At 52.7% G+C, this 15,955-nt stretch overlaps 1 protein-coding gene across 1 annotated transcript; it reads right to left on the reverse strand.

Moving 5' to 3' along the window:
* Positions 1-1,641: 1,641 nt before the first annotated feature.
* TAGLN3 (transgelin 3) lies at positions 1,642-15,955 on the reverse strand. The gene is made up of 4 exons (XM_065913644.1): positions 15,081-15,955; positions 13,716-13,890; positions 3,384-3,486; positions 1,642-1,999 (listed from the first exon to the last, which is right to left on the reverse strand). The coding sequence occupies exons 1-4, from the start codon at positions 15,258-15,260 to the stop codon at positions 1,858-1,860; spliced, it is 600 nt and encodes a 199-aa protein (XP_065769716.1). The 5' UTR covers positions 15,261-15,955; the 3' UTR covers positions 1,642-1,857.

A 15,955-nucleotide genomic window follows, 5' to 3' on the forward strand; every position in this document is an offset into this window, starting at 1 on the left:
TCCTGCCTCGTAGGGCCTCTGCTGGAGCCAGGGCAATGCAGGAAGCAGAACAAGCATCCTCTGAAAACTCTCTCCCACCCCTGGGCCCCCACCCGCTATGGAGGTTTTGTTCCGTGTCCCCCCTTCCCCCCATCAATCCCAAATGGGAATCTAACCATCTTCCATCTCTCACCAGGAATTTCCTCCCAGTTTTCATTTGGGGGATTCCATTAACCTCCCTCTCTTTCTTTTATGGCAAATCCGAGGTGAAGTTTGAGAAAAGAATTCAGCTGCATGTTAATATAACGTCTTTCCAGGAACGGACAACTCACCAGTGGTTGTCAGAGGCTCGCTAGGGCTTCCGGAGAGTACATCAGACCCGGTACGTGACCCTCAGGGTGACTTCCTTAGACAGTGAAAGTGAAGGCTGCTCAATCGTGTCCGACTCTTTGCGACCCCGTGGACTGTGGCCCGCCAGGCTCCTCTGTCCATGGGATTCTCCAGGCCAGAATACTGGAGTGGGTTGCCATTTCCTTCTCCAGGGGATCTTCCCGACCCGGGATCGAACCTGTGTCTCTTATGTCTCCTACACTGGCAGGCAGATTCTTTACCACTAGCGCCACCTGGGAAGCCCTGCATGAAGGAGTAGGGACCAGAATTCGGCCTCCTCCCCACTCCACTTCAGCCCCATGAAAATCCTGCAGAACCCTCGGTGGAAGCCTGGAACTGTAAAAGACAGTCTGACAAGCCATCATCCAGCATCTGGCGTGCGGCACTGTCTATAGTTTCATTATTTTACCTTTTCTTGTTAGTTAACAATTCATTATATGAGTAGAAGAGCTTGTTTTTTCACTAAATGAACCACAGTGTTTTCCTTTTTCACTGGGAGGAAAGAGTAAGATGAATTGGTAGCTCCCAAGGTTTACTTGCCTTCTTAAGCTTTCATGGATAAGAAAAGTACTTAAAACATCTCATCTTAGCTAGATCCAGTCTTGGGCAAAGTTCAAGAGTGTTCAGTAAACAAACGTTTACAGAAAGCAATGCAGATTGCTTATCACCTCTGGCTGATGAAGAAACTATAAATATCTGCATCAGATCCAGAATCTGGGCTGTGGGGAGGAAGATTTTTGATAGAGAAGGGGAAACTGTTCTCTTCTTCAACCATCACTCATCTGATATAACTGATATAACCACCCTCTATACTTTCTGGGCATCTATACGTGAGCCCCTGAAGAACTGGGGTTTTGGATTGCTCATTTCTGTGGCCCCACCCCCACCCCCGAGTCTGGCATAATAAGCATAAGGTGGTACTCAAAAAATATGTGGGGGCCAAAGGCCTTATTCTTGAGCTCTTGGCTTCAGGCTGTCAGAGTGGGCAAAACTATTGCAAAACTTTTTACTGCAACTGACCAATATTACCTTGCAAGGGCTACCTGAAAGTTAACTTACATTTTGACAGCTATAGATACAGCTTAATTCCATATTACTGGCTTCTTGAATGAAATGACCAGCCCTGCCTGCAAAGTCCCTAAAGACAAAGAAGAAACTTTACATTTGAAGACACAAGACTAATTTGTTTATTAGGTGCGTTCTGTAAGTTGAGGAGGGGAATTTTTGGCAAATAAATAAATAAATAATCAGACAAACGAAGGCTTCTAGGGCAAAGGAGCTGAGGAGGAGGAAGCGGAGTCTTTGCATAGTTCTACATGAACAGGAGGCGGCAGCAGTAGGCAACGTGGGTTCGCAGCAGTAACGCAGCACTTGCAGAAACCGGGGGCAGGAGGCTTTGAGAAGAGAGGGTCAGGCGACTGACCACGTCTTTGCCATGGAGACCTTGACGCGGCACTTCCAGCCTCTGCAGGCTGTGGGCACGGCGTCTCACAGGATCTGCCTGGGCATCCCGTACCCAGTCATGCCTGCCTGGGAGGCCCCCTTGTTGCTGCCCATCTGGAGGCCTATTACGTTCTGTCCCTGGCGAAGCTGCTCCTCGGAAAACCCTCTCCGATTCTGCTGGGCTTTCCTGGACAGAGGGAAAGAGATGGAACAATTTCATTCCGTTTTTAAACCTTTCCCAAGACATGCAGTTAGACATGTTCTTTCGGGGGCCGCCGATTAGAAGGACAGGCCTTATGCTGAACCACAGTCCTGCCAAGAACTATGGTTCTGCCCTGGGCTATGACCCCACCCTGAGCTATGGTTCCACCCTGGCTATGATCCTGCCCTGGGCTATGGCACCACCCGGGCTTACAGCACCTTCTGGGCCGTGGTCTTACCACAGGTGGGCCCTACCATGCTACATGACCTCTCTACTCCTTAGAAGCTCAAGTGACTTTCCAGAATTTCCACAGCAAAGAACCAGAGCTGCTTCTCTGGAGAGGCTACGCTCAGTTTTCCTGTCCCTCCTCTCACCAGTTACCGCAAGCCCTTGTGAAAATTAAAATCAGCTCTTTTTATAAAGCAAGCCATTAATCCCACTCCACCCTTTTCTGAATGGGGCCAAGGATGAACTCCCACCTTAGAGCTGAGGGATGTAGTGAGTTAAGGAGGCGAAATTTCTTACCCTTGACAGACGTCTGTGAACGTTAGTGAAGAGCTGATAGTAAATAATGCTGGTTTTATGGGCCATATAGACCACGGTAGGTCACTAACAAACTGGGGGCTAAAACCAGGGCTTCACCTGGCAGTACTTAGGAGCCTTTCAGACCAGGGTCATTTACATTGCCACGAGCTGGTACCTTTTTCAACTGTCAAGAAGAAGAGGGGACTGGAGGGGTGAGGGGCCAATTACCTGAACAGCTGCTCTTTTCGTCGCCCACTGAGCTCCTGGTTGGCTTTAAGCTCCCTACTACCCCCCTCTGCCCCAAACAAACAGCAAAACAAATTTATTTAGGAAAAGGCCCTCTACTGACATGATGATATAATTTATTATCCACTTCAGGCCACGTCTGAGAGTGACAGAGAATGCTATTAATGGATATGCTGGGGTGCCAGGACTGTCTCAACAACAAATAAAACATATTTTCCCTTCATTATGTGGTAAAATAAATGAATAAATATGCACATTCAGGGCAACTTGGCTCCTCACAAGACCACATTCAGATATCAGGCGCGTGTGAGGAAAGCCACTCAGCTCTGCCAGTCCCAGCAGACAGACGGTTGGCAGGGCTGCGGGCTCGGCTGTCTGAAAAGCGGGAGAAGCCCTGGCGGTATATTCAGCTGAACTGGCAGCATCGCTCCAGCCTTGTTCCGGGAGCTTCGCTGAGGGGCTGTGTGTGCCTGCTCCTAGCCTGGACTCTGTGTCCAAGCAGCCTCCAGGGAGCTCCAAGGCTTCAGAGGCTCACTTTTGCTAAAGTCATCCTGGGCCCAGGGAAGGGGAGGACGTGTGACTGGAAAGGCCTTTGTACCTGTGAAACCAGGACGGCTCTCCCCGGTAACGGCCATCGTCCTTGGTGACAGCAACGCTGCCCAGAGCCATCAGGGTCCTCTGCACGGCCGCCATGTCCTTTCCTGGAAGCCAAGGGGAGATTAAAGCCAAGCGCGTGTCGGGGCCGAGGAGTCGAGGAGGATGGGGCTGGCCCTCTGGAAGAAGCTCTCATGGGAGGCTGTAGTTGAGCACACTCGAGGGAGAGGGATGCAAAATACTCCTCAAAGTGGCCCAAGGACAACCACAGCCAAACTCCTCAGAAAGGAACAAAAATCCTCCTGCCTAATTATCCTTTATGTGGGGCATGCCAGAGATACCCAGGTTCTAATCCATTCCCGGTTGCGGGCGTAACACATCCCAATAACTGAGCAGCTCAGACAGGTGGCTCCCTGCCCTCAGCAGAGGCCCCAGCCTCCAAGGGTTCACGAGCAGGGGTGAGGGGAGGTGCTGTGGGCAGGCCGGTGTGGGGGTCTGCACAGGAGATTTTCCTCCGGACTGTAAAGAGAAAAGGAAACCGGAAAGATGCTGACTGGATGGATGAACTGCACCAAACCCCAGGATTCTTTCTTTTACTTTATCTGGGTTAAAAGGGTCTAAAATCACCCATGTGCATCAAATTGAGTATTCACTAGGTTCTTTGGGCTGGAGGGCTGGCAGGTGAAGAGAAGCAAGTGAAGGCAGAGAGCATCCAGTGTGATGCGGTGAGAGGCTCTTCATTCTGTGCTGCTTGAAAGGAGCTGAATGGAGACAATAAATAAGTGGCTTGCAGAGAGAGAGGGAGGGAGGGAGGGAGGAGAGGCTGAGAGAGAGTGAAGGAGAGGTAGGCCCCCTCACTCGGGGGAAGGGGCCACTGTCACCGAAGGCGCCCCGGGACCTTCACCCGCGGAGCAGAGAGCCGGGCCCCGGGCCTCTCCTCTTCCCATCCTCTCCCCTCCCCGCTGCTGGCCTGCTGGCACGGCCTGGGCAAGAAAAAGGTGAGCTGCTACTGTGTGCTGAGCCCCGCAATTTGGAACCAGATCCAAAGCACACGAACGGCCAAGTGTGCAGTGCAGAAGTAAAGCCCCAGGCTGGGGGAGAGGTGCAGTGCTCAGCCCAGCAGGGGCTGTGAAAGTCAAGGGCAGATCCTGAAGTTCCTCCTGAGCCTCAGCAAACTGTCTGCAATCTCCCGGGACAGGCTGCTGAGCCCAGTCCCCAAGGAATAGAGAACTGCAGGGGAAAGGCAGACAAAAAGTGAGAATGCAGCGTAACTCTAACAAAATAAACTATTAAGGTCCGCAGAGGAAGTCCAGCTCAGGAAGTCCATTTATTCACAGAGGAGAGAGACAGCAGATCCTCATCTCTCCCCGCGCCCCCTCCACTGCCCACATTAACCACAGGACGATTTCCTGGGCTGTGAGGCCCGTGGGATGGATAATATAGACAGGGATGAAACTTTCTCAATGGAGAGCCCCACACCAGACGCAAGGAACAGCTGGGGTGGTGGAGAAAGGAGGATCTGGGCAGCAGATGGAGGGAGGCGGGCCCAAGGGATAGTGAGAAGTCAGAAAGGAAACAGGAGAGGTTATGAGAATGCTCCCTCTCTTCCGCAGATGTAAAGCATTTCTGTGACTGTCACTGTACCATGGGATACATTTTTTTGACAGACTCGTGATGATACTCTGAAAGATCACTGCGGGAGGAGATAGGGAGAGGGCCTGCTTTCAGGCAGTGAGCCGTTAAAGAGAACCTCGCCAAACTGCAGCACACGGAAGCTTAGGAAGGTCTGGGTCCATCACTCATCTCCACTCTGCGGGAAGCCCACCGGAACTCTGCCTGGTGCTTGGAAAGAGCGCATCTGGCATGTCCAGGATCCGGGGAAATGGGGAGCCTGGCACCTGGCAAGCAGCCACAGATCCTGCCCTGGGGCCAGGGGTGGGAAGCAAGCTGTTAAACCACAGACCCAGCCCCCAGCCCATCGCAAAGGGCTAACACACACACTGCGTGAGGCCAGAGAGGAGGAGAGAGGGAACTAAGCTGGGGGCGAGGGGAAGCTATGCAGGAATGCAGACCTGTAAATCCCACCCCACCCTCAAGCCAGAAGCGTCCAAAAGGAAGAAACTGCGTGATTGGGCAGAAGCAGCTGGGTAAACAGGCATTAGACAGGGACAAACTGGAAAAACTTTTTTAAAAAAGAAAGGTCTGGAGACAAGAGATTCATTATAAATGATAAGCTAAATACTTCATTGGTTTCCCTGGTAGCTGAAATGGTAAAGAATACGCCTGCAATGTGGGAGACCTGGGTTCAATCCCTGGGTCAGGAAGATCCCCTGGAGAAGGGATAGGCTACCCACTCCAGTATTCGTGGGCTTCTCTTGTAACTCATCTGGTAAATAATCCACCTGCAATGCGGGAGACCTGGGTTTGATATCTGGGTCAGAAGATCCCCTGGAGGAGGAAATGGCAACCCACTTCAGTAATCTGGCCTGGAGAATCCCATGGACAGAGGACCCTGGCAAGCTACAGTTCATGGGGTCGCAGAGTCGAACATAACTGAGCGACTTTCACTTCAAAATCACTTGATTATATGTAACTGTGACCTCCATTTCATAGCTGTTGCTGCTAAGTCATTTCAGTCGTGTCTAACTCTTTGTGACGCTACGGACCATAGCCTACCAGGCTCCTCTGACCATGGGATTCTCCAGGCGAGAACACTGTAGTGGATTGCCACTACAGTACTATTCATGCCCCAGGAAGATCCTGGGGCTCTTCACAACCCAGGGATTGAACCCATGTCTCTTACACCTCCTGTATTGGCAGGCGAATTCTTTACCACTAGAGCCATCTGCGGAGCGGTGGCTCAGAGGGTAAAGAATCTGCCTGCAATGCAGGAGACTGGGGTTCAATCCCTGGGTTGGGAAGATCCCCTGGAGAAGTGCAAGGCTACACACTCCAGCATTCTTGCCTAGAGAATTCCATGGACAGAGGAGCCTGACGGGCTACAGTCCATGGTGTCGCAAAGAGTCAGACACGACTCAGCGACTAACAGCTTCACTGATTCCCATGGACTTGATATGATTCTTCCCAACAAGTGGATGGAAAAATTAACTTAAGAAAGTTAATTAACTTGCCAGAGCTACCCAACAAGTAAACCAGGGCCAAGCTCTAGTTCAGGTCTGTCTGAAGGCAAAGCCCACAAACAGTCTAGGAGGCCACACTGCCATCTCCCACAGGCATAAAATCCCCGTAAAATCTGGGGCACAAATTTCGAATGACCTCAAATCTTTGTTTTGCTTGAAATAATCTCTCAACCCTAGACACATTAAAGCAAAAGAAATCAGTTGGGGCCCAGAGATCCCCACCAGTTTGCAGATCAAGTTAAAATAATTATTGTCAAGATTAAGTAATATAATGAACAGAAATCTGCCTTCTGTGACCAGTTCATGTCTGTTTCATTTTCTAAAAGGCACACTTTGGAAAGAATTCTACTGTTTTGGGTGAATCAAATGGGAAGAGCGCCTCTGCTCCAGCCTCACTTCTCTCGCCAGTTCAGAAGCTCAGATCAAGCGCTGCTGGGGGGAAGGGGACTGTTTTTGGAGGCTGATTCCTGTCACTGAGAGTCAGACACTGAAATGTTTGAAGGAGCAGTGAGGGTAGGAAAGATCCGTGAAGTGAGCCAGTTACAAAGCCGCAAAAGCTAAGCAGCTTGAATCACAACCGCACATCCATCTGCCTAGAACCCAGCCTGCTATAGAGCATGGTTTCCCAAGCTTCTGGAATTATTCATGGGGTGAGGTTGGGAGAACACTTTAAAAATATGAAATTTTTCTGACGTTCTTTTTTTAAAAAAGAAAAATATGAAATTTGAAGTCATCCCCTAGAGGGACGGATCTGGCAGTCCTGGGTGGGGCCTGGGAGTTTGTATTCTTAATAATCTTTCCATATGATTCATGCCATCAGACAAGTTTAAGAAACATGGATTTCACTGGTGACTCCTAACTAGACCAATCATCAGAATCACCTGAGGATCTTGAAATTCAGGCCCTGGGGCACCCTCCTGTGATGATTCTGAAGCAGCCAGATGGACATGCACTGCCCCCAGGACTACATTTTTTTAATTTTTAAAAACATCCCATCTGATAGGTGGTAGGTATTAAGTTAAAGTTGCTGAGCAGTAACTGCTTCCTTCAGAGCTACCCTCCACACAGTCAGAAGTAACACCGATAGTTAGATCCACACTGGGAGGCGCTCGGAACCGCAGAAGCGTGGAATTGCTTTGCCTCCTGAAAACTACCCCTGGACACTTTGACAAGACAGCTTGAAACTGCTGTTCAAGGCTATTTCTCCAAGGAAAAGGGGGTGAAAGAGGAAGAAGGGGGAGGAGGAGGATGGTTCTAACGTAGCAACTGGGCGCCGGGACTTTTCTAGGTGCCAGGCGTGTATGAATGAGACTGACTCCAGGGGGCGGAGGGGGTTCAGTCGCTCGGTCGTGTCCGACTCTGCGACCCCACGGACGGTAGCCCGCCAGGCTCCTCTGTCCGTGGGATTCTCCCAGGCAAGGGTACTGGAGTGGGCTGCCGTTTCCTTCTGGGTCTCCTGCATTGCAGGGAGATTCCTTACCGACTGAGCCACCGGGGAAGCCGAGTCCAGCTGGTGATCTACAAATGAGACCACTGGCCGCAGAAGGACAGGGATACGCAGGCGAGAGGGCCAAGCTGACACGAACGGCTCAGGGTTTTAATCAGGCTCCTGGACCCTTCCAGCCCCTATCATAGGGCAAACTAACATTAGACTTGCAATTGTAAAAAGAGATGGCGGCAAGCAGCTTGCCTCGTCAGAATCTCTTAAAGCCACGCCACTGACAGCACTCTGCTCCCGTTTCCTGCATTATCACAGCGCAGGGTCTCCCCGCGACCAAAGCATCGTGTCCAGGGGGACGGGCCAAGGGTTCTACATTATGAGGAACCCCAGCGCCCACAGAGCTTGAAGGCTTTTACCAAAAAGATACCTGAACAAGGATTCTGTTCCCTTAATTTTTAAAATTATTTTCATGCTCTTATGCATGTCTTTGGGTAGAAAAAATAAACAAAAAGTTAAAGAGAAGGAAACAAGGCTGGAGGGTCATATGCGCAGGTGCGGTGAGGTTGGCACTCTGCTTTCAAAACCAAAACTCAGTCTTACACTCAAAACTCTTGCTTTGGAATTACTTTTATTTTATATTATATTTAACTCCACCTTGTTGCTCTTAGAATATTGGCTTGTTTGGTTTTTTTTTTTTTTTTCCTTCAATCTTTCTGGGACTTAAAGAGAAAGCAGTCAGTGGATGAAAAAAACATTTCTTATTTTCCTGAGTAATAACTTAGGCATAACCCTCAATTTTCCACTCAAGGTAGAAAACTCTTGCTTTAGATCAGGGGGAAATGTCAGAGGGTAGGTTGGGCTGCTCTGTGGGCTTTATAAATTTATGCTCCTCGCCTCCCTGAGAAATTCTGTAGGGCAGGGGTTCTCAGAGTGGAGTTCCCAGACCAGCAGAAGCAGGATCACCTGTGAATGGGTAAGAAATGCAAACCCCTGGGCCCCACCCCAGACTCAAGGCCTCCAGAACTCTGGGGCAGGGGTCCAGTAATCTGGGTTTTCACAAGCCTAACAGGAGGTGCCGGTGCACACGCGGGTGGAGGACCTCTGCTGAAGCAGGAGCCCGCCGAACGCCAGAGTGAGCAGCACTTGGCGTAAATGCAGTGACGGCTGCTCTGAGAGAAAGGGGGCTTCAAGCAGCAGGCGTTTCTGTGATGTCTCAAGTCACGACGGGTACCGCACAATATCCCCAAACAGCCCTCAGACTCGGTGAAGAGTCTCGTCTTTTCTTGCTGTTGAGGAATGAGACATATAGTGACACCTCCCAGAGAACATACATGGCTCCATATCTGGAATATATTCCAGGCACCCCACCCCCAGGACAAACCTCGACACTCAGTCATCAAGGAGACGAACAGGAAGATGGCATAAAACCATGTATCCCAGACCCTCATCAGAAGGATTATGGGGAAGAGCAATCAGATTTGATTGATCTTTGAGTCTTGCCTACGCTGACATTCTAGAATTCTAGGTGTCTAATGCTCATTGGCCGGTTATGCATGGGAATGAAAAAGGGTATTTATTGATGGACTCACAGCAGGGGGAAAAAACTAATGTTTCTTAGGTGTCTCTTAGTCAGGCATTGCGCTAGGCATTTTATACATTTAATCCTTGCAAGAATCCTACAAGGGATTACAGAGAAGGGAACTGAGCCTCTGGGAAACTAAGCAATCTAACCAAGGTCACGGAGTATGACGCTGAAACTCATGCTCTCCCCATAGGACCAAGGCCCCTGGGTTTGGAATAGGCAAAGCAATACTATATCGTGGGGGAGGACACGAAGGGTAATGACCACAGAGGTGGGAAAAGTCAATGAGGAGACCCGAAAGGAGGCCCCTCGTTTTGGAGAATGGCCAGAGGTGAAGCCAGTGGAGATGACAGAGAGAGAAAAGGTCTTCCAGGCAACCCGACCAGCCGCTGTGTGAGGCCCTTAATGAAGTCCATTCATTCCAGAGCATGTGCCCTTCCAGCCCTGCCCCTCCGCCCTCACTTTCTCTTAGTCTTTTTAAAGAGACAGTGATAACAGTGACTTGAAAACTGCTGTCATATTCTATGGTCTGCTCTTCCATAGTAGAAGCACTGCGCTGAGCACTTCTAATGCATTGTCTCATTGACGCCTCACATCAACCCTGTGAAACAGACACTATTATTTCCATTTTACAAGTGAGAGGCCAGAAGCTTAGAAAAGCTCGTTGCTGAGTGGTGGAGCGGAGGTTTGAACCTGGTGGTCTAATTTCTGACTCAGGGCCTGCACTCTCCTGCCCTCCAGGGTGATCTTTCTCTGCACGCTTTGTGACCAGCACACTCATTTCTCTCATGCATTCTCTTACACACACACACACCCCTCCTTTTCCGGCTCCTCCCTTTCTCTCCATCCCTCTTTCCCTCCACAGTAGAGATGCTGAAAACTAACCCCCATTGCTCTCCGGAATCACAACTGAGGTGGCCCCACTCGTCCTTTCCAGGGGCCCAGGGGGCATCCCAAACCCGCCGGGCATCCACCTTCTCCCATCCATGAGAAAGACCTCTCCTTCCATGGCTCTAAGCTGGCCTCACTGCTTCTCTATCACTGAAAGGAACAGGTCACCCAGTTTCCTTCAGGGGAAACTCCAGTAACCTTATCTATACCTCTGTAGTTGGGGTGTTTTTTAGACCATTCAGCCCTGGGTTCCTTCTTAAGGCCTTGAACCTTTTATTCTGGACATTCATTCCAAGCATTTCACCTTGTATCTAAAAGGGGTTTCAAGATAGAGGATACCTCTGGGGCATCTGCCTGTCCAAACAACTGAAGGAAAAGCGACGGCCCTTGGCAAGCGCTGGGCTCCTGCAGCTCACTCATCTTGACGCAAGAGCAGCGCAGAGCCGCTCACGGGCAGCCGTGGGCAAGCAGAGCCCTACGCAGGATGATGCCGAGCAGGGGAGACAGGGCCTGAGAGCTGCCGCGTATAAAGGGCCGCAGACAAGGCCGAGAAGTACCCAGGCGAGGAGGGCTGGCCCCTCGGAGCCACGGCTACCATGACCACAACGCGTGGAATCGGGAGTGAATGTGAGTAATGTGAAATCTGAGGACAGCCTTAACAGGTGCAGAAGAGCAGGAAGAACGTGAAGCTAAGCTAAGGGGATGGCCAGTCCAGTGGCCGAGCGCACAAACGTGGACACCTCTCACGCGCACAGGCACGTCGACCCTTGCCAGCCTGCCCAGCGGCGCCCCTTAGACGCCAGCCTCCCCATCCCCACACTCGCGCGGACCAGCAGCTCTGGCAGAAGGACCCAGCCTCGCGCTTGTCGCTGCTGCTGTTCCGCGGGTTTCCCTCCCAGACTCACCCAGGGCCATACGGCTCCCCCATTTCTGCTCAAGGCAGCCCACTTTCCTGCCTCTGGCTCTACTGTATGGCAACCAGCCCGAGCTGCAGACAGGGCTCCTGGGGGATGCCGCGTGCCCCTTCTAGCACACAGAGTGAATCTCCCAACCCCAGTCCCCAGCTGTCCCTCCGTGGAGGGGCCCAGCAGGCCCTGGAGCCTGTAGACACTCTGGAGCACCTGCTCTGTGCCAGCTGTCCCGACCGCAGCGTCTCAGCCACAGCGCCCGGCGGTAATCGGTGGCCTTCCTTACTTCCTTTAGAGCCCCCTCTTTCTTTGCCCTGGGAGCCCACTTGTCCACGGCACAGTGTCTGCTCTTTCCCTTTTCTCTGGGAGGACCACCCTGCCTCGGAGCCCAGCCTCCCACCACCCCACCTCAGGCTCCCGCAGTCACGCTGATGCCCCGCAGCCTCCCCCTTCCCCGGGCGAGGTGCGTAAGTAACGGTGGGTGAGCTCTAGTTTCATCATCACCTGCTCCACTTCCCGGGGAACCTTTGCCCCTGGCCTCCTCCCCTCACTGCGAGCACCTCCTGGGCCTCAATCTCACTGGCGCGGTCTTTGGGAAAAGAGGAAAGGCGGGCAAAGCCTGCTCAGCACAGAGAAGCAGCCTCGGCTCCCCACCTCCCCCAGCCCTCCCAGTTTCTGCCTGACTCTACACTCACCCTGTACGTGGGGGCCGGGGGCTCACTGGGACCCCTCCAGTCACACAAACCTGCCAGCAGGAGGCTCTCACCACCTGCCCCACACAGCCCTGAGTCACCCGCCCTCTCCTCTTCATCTCCTCACTCATGGTTATGACTCAACAGCACACGCGTGGTGTAGGGGAAGGAAATAGCGTGTTGGCCAAAGCGTGGCATGCAGATGAGTTAAGGCCCCATTCCTGGGCATCACAGAGCCTGGGTTTGAGTCCTGGCTCTGCGAATTACGAGCCAGTCATACGACAACACCTCCTCTCCTGGAGTTGTTAGAATTGATTGGTATTATGCAGAAAGGCAGTAGTACCGTGCCTAGGGTTGAGGAAAATATTGATCAGCAATAGTATTATTAGCAAGGAAAAATCAGTATAGTTTTGACCTATCAAGCCAGGGACTAACGCTCAACGATGACATTCTGTGGGGATTTGGAGGCTAGTGTCCATGAGGTTCAATGGCCTGGCCCAAAGGTCTGAATATCTGAGCTTCTAAATAATAGCAAAACATGACTGATAAACAAACTGGCATCTTAGGGTTTTTAAGTGCTCATCTGTGAAGGAAACAGGAAATGTCAGTTCTCTGTACGACATGGAGGCAGGGTGTGGGGGGGTGAGGATTAAGGAGGCAACTGCTTCTTTATAAGGCGTTTAGTAGAACGGTCCTCTGCTAGAAATATGGTTCAACCATCATCTGAGTACCCCTTCACATATCATTGTCTCCTGATCCCAGGAAAGTATGTCCATTCTCATTGTCAGCAGAGCCACTTGGGTCACTGCCCTGCGTATCCTGTTGGTTGAACCACTGATGACAGCTAGTGACAATGGGATGAGAGTGAAGCGTCAACCTGGCAGCCCTGCTCACACAAGCGCCCCTCCTCACCGCGGCAGGCCTGGAGTGGAAAAACATGCTTGGACGGAAGGGTACGTTTGGGCTCCCGGGGACTCTGAGCCCTGTGACCACGCGTCCCCAGTCCTCTGGTGGTGTCTGCATCCACGTTACTTTCCCTAATGATGGTGGGTTGGTAAACATGCCCAGAAACTTGATTTCCTTTTCATGCCTTGTTGGATTTCTTAAATCGATTCACAAATATAAAAGAAAAAATCATTTGTCACTGTCTCTAAGCAAATACACATCTGGAAGGTACAGTCATCAATTCCCAGGTAATCATTTAATAAAAGGCTGGGGTGCTATTATTCCTCAGATTGAATGACAAAATTGTGCCAGGAAGCTTTGTCTATAACCCTGGCTGCTGGTGAGTCAGAAGATACTTGCCGACCCCCGTCCCCTCCAGGAGCTATCATTTGTAGAGAAAATTACGCTGTGGGAGGTAAGAGAAAGGAGAGGCATCCATGCAACCTTTCTGGCTTCCTCTCCACGGAGGCTTCGGTTTATGCCTGTGGTTTGCTGAGTCCCTGCTGGGTCCCGAGGCGTGTGTTCTTTAGAGGAGGAGCACTTTCAATAGCACATCACAAAGGAGGAGGCAAGCAGTGCGCCTGGGTGACAGCTGATAACCCTCTCACACGCTCAAATCACACGCGCACACACGCATGGGAGCACACGGAAGAACACTGTGGGCAGGTTTCACAAAGAGAAAAGCAAAAGGGTGGGGCGAGGGGAGAATGATCCGAACGCACGAGAAAGCTGTTTACCTTCCCATAGATCCACGGTCTGAAAAATGTCGGTGGTCCTGACGCCATAGATCTCCGCAGCTTTTAGGAACTGGGAGATCTGTTCCATCTGCTTAAAAGCCATCTTGGACTCTGAGATCTTGGGAATGGGCTCTTGTCCTGGTGGGTATAAACTGTTTATCAGCTTGCACAAGACCTAAACAGGGAAAGGGTGGGGAGGGGGACAGAGTCAGCGTTCCCTTGTATTTACTGGTCCCTGAACGCAAAGTGAACCCTGGCCCCCAGAGGGTACAGACTACAGGTCTGGGCCGGGCCAGCCTGGCACCCCAGAAAGGCAAGGGCTCTGAGCTGGGTGCCAGGCTCCCGCACTGAATCCCCAGAGCCCATCCTCTGGCTGCTCCTGGCCGTGGCGAGGCCAGTAGCCTGGGAATCCTCCTCCCTCCTAACTCCTCCCTTCCTTTTTCTGGGGGAGGGAAAGAATGTTTAGAGAGGGAATGTGTGCAGTGATGCAGTCACGATTTCAAGCTTTCAAAGGAGGGATGCGTTAGTGGCTTCCAGAGAGACTGAATGATATAATATTATTTCTCCCATCGAAAGGCAGATCAGAATCAGGCTTCAATAACGCATCGGGTAAGGGCTAATGGCACGTAAAGGAACCGAACTGGGAGGCTCCCCCCAGATACCTATAACCAAAGCCCTGGGCATAACCCAACGGAAGCCTGGGACAGCAGTTATGTAACAGTAAATCACAGTCTGTGGGAAAAGACCGGCTTGTTGGCATGGCAGACGCTGTGGTCCCCATCCACCCAAATACACAGCAGCAAGTCCTTAGAAAAGCAGTTATCAAATAAGGATTCCCTTCAGTTTCATGAGAATCCATCCATTCAACAGAGAGGCACTGAGCATCCCTAGGGCGGACAGCTCCCGGGAGAATGGGAAGGTGGTGAGTCCTCCTCCTCCGGCCCTGCCTTTGTTTTACTACATAACCAACCTATTACTTCGGGGGGAAGGAATCCTCCCCCACGCCCCCATCTCCCTTCCAGGAGCTGATGCACCAGGAAGGCTGGAAGGATCTCAAGGAAATACTTATCTCTACTCTCGCTGCAAAGAGCAAAAGGGCTTCCAATCTGCCAGCAACTCAGAAGCAAGCTGTGATGTCTGGGGCGGGCGGAGGGTCCCTCTAATCTAGCGAGGGAATTCAGCGGGGAGCCCAGATCGTCCATCCCCGAAGAGATAAAGGCATTCCCATCTCCCTCCCCACGAGACGAGAGCCTGGCCGCCGCAGCTCCTCCGGCAGGCAGCCAGCCTCGCGTGCGGAGGGGAGACCCCGGAGGGCGTCCCTGCCCACCGCCGCCCTCGCCCGCGGGGACCGCGGCCGGTCCTCACCGTCCCGTCCATCAGCCACTTCTGGAAGTGGGCCCTGCCCGGCGGCGGGTGCTCCACGTCCTCCGCGCACTGCAGCATGATCCAGTCCACCAGCTTGTTCTCCAGGTCCGCGTCGTACTTCTGCTCGATCTTCTCCTGCACCTCTCGGCTTAGGCCGTAGCTCGGGCCCCTGTTGGCCATCTCTGGAAGAGAAGAGAGGACGCGCGAGGCATGCACACAATAGAACCGCCGCCCGGCGCTCTGCACCGGGGCTGGGCCGCCCGGCCCGGCAGCGGCGGAGCGGGCAGAGAGCCGGGCGTGGTTTAAATCAGGGAGCCAATGAAGTCACTGCGGGCTCAGCTACAGACGGAGAGAGAGGCGCAGCACGCGCCCGCGACTCTTAGCATAAAGCCCCTGCCGGTCCGGGGCGGGGTGAGTGCGGGTGGGCTGGAAGCCCCCTCTCAGCCCCGCCCGCCCGAAGGCGAAACGACGCACCAGGGCCAACCAGGCCCGCAGCCCGGGGCAGCGGGGGCTGGGCGACAGTCGTTTCTCCGCTCCTCCCAGGGGCGCTGCTGCAAAGCCAGGAACCCGGGGCGGGAGGCCGCAGGTAAATAACACGCGGGGAGGCAGGCCCCCTTGACGTCGCGCTGCCGATGCTGCACGCGCCTGGGAGCAGGGCGCCCTGATTCGATTTGCTCCTGGCTGAGGAGGGTCAGGCCCGGGCCGTCGCTAAGAGCCTTCCGAAAAGCCAGCCCTCTGGGTGTCAGTCAAGCCCGCCCGCCGCCTCCCAGGGAGAGCTGCTTTCTCAGCCGCACGGTCCCTGCGCGGCTCCGGGGGCCGCCGGCCCGTTCTCTCGCTGTCCGTCTCTCGGGAGCTGCCGAGCCTCTCTGCCCTGC

Source organism: Muntiacus reevesi, chromosome 21 (genome assembly GCF_963930625.1).
Source record: "Muntiacus reevesi chromosome 21, mMunRee1.1, whole genome shotgun sequence".
Lineage (NCBI taxonomy): Eukaryota > Metazoa > Chordata > Mammalia > Artiodactyla > Cervidae > Muntiacus > Muntiacus reevesi.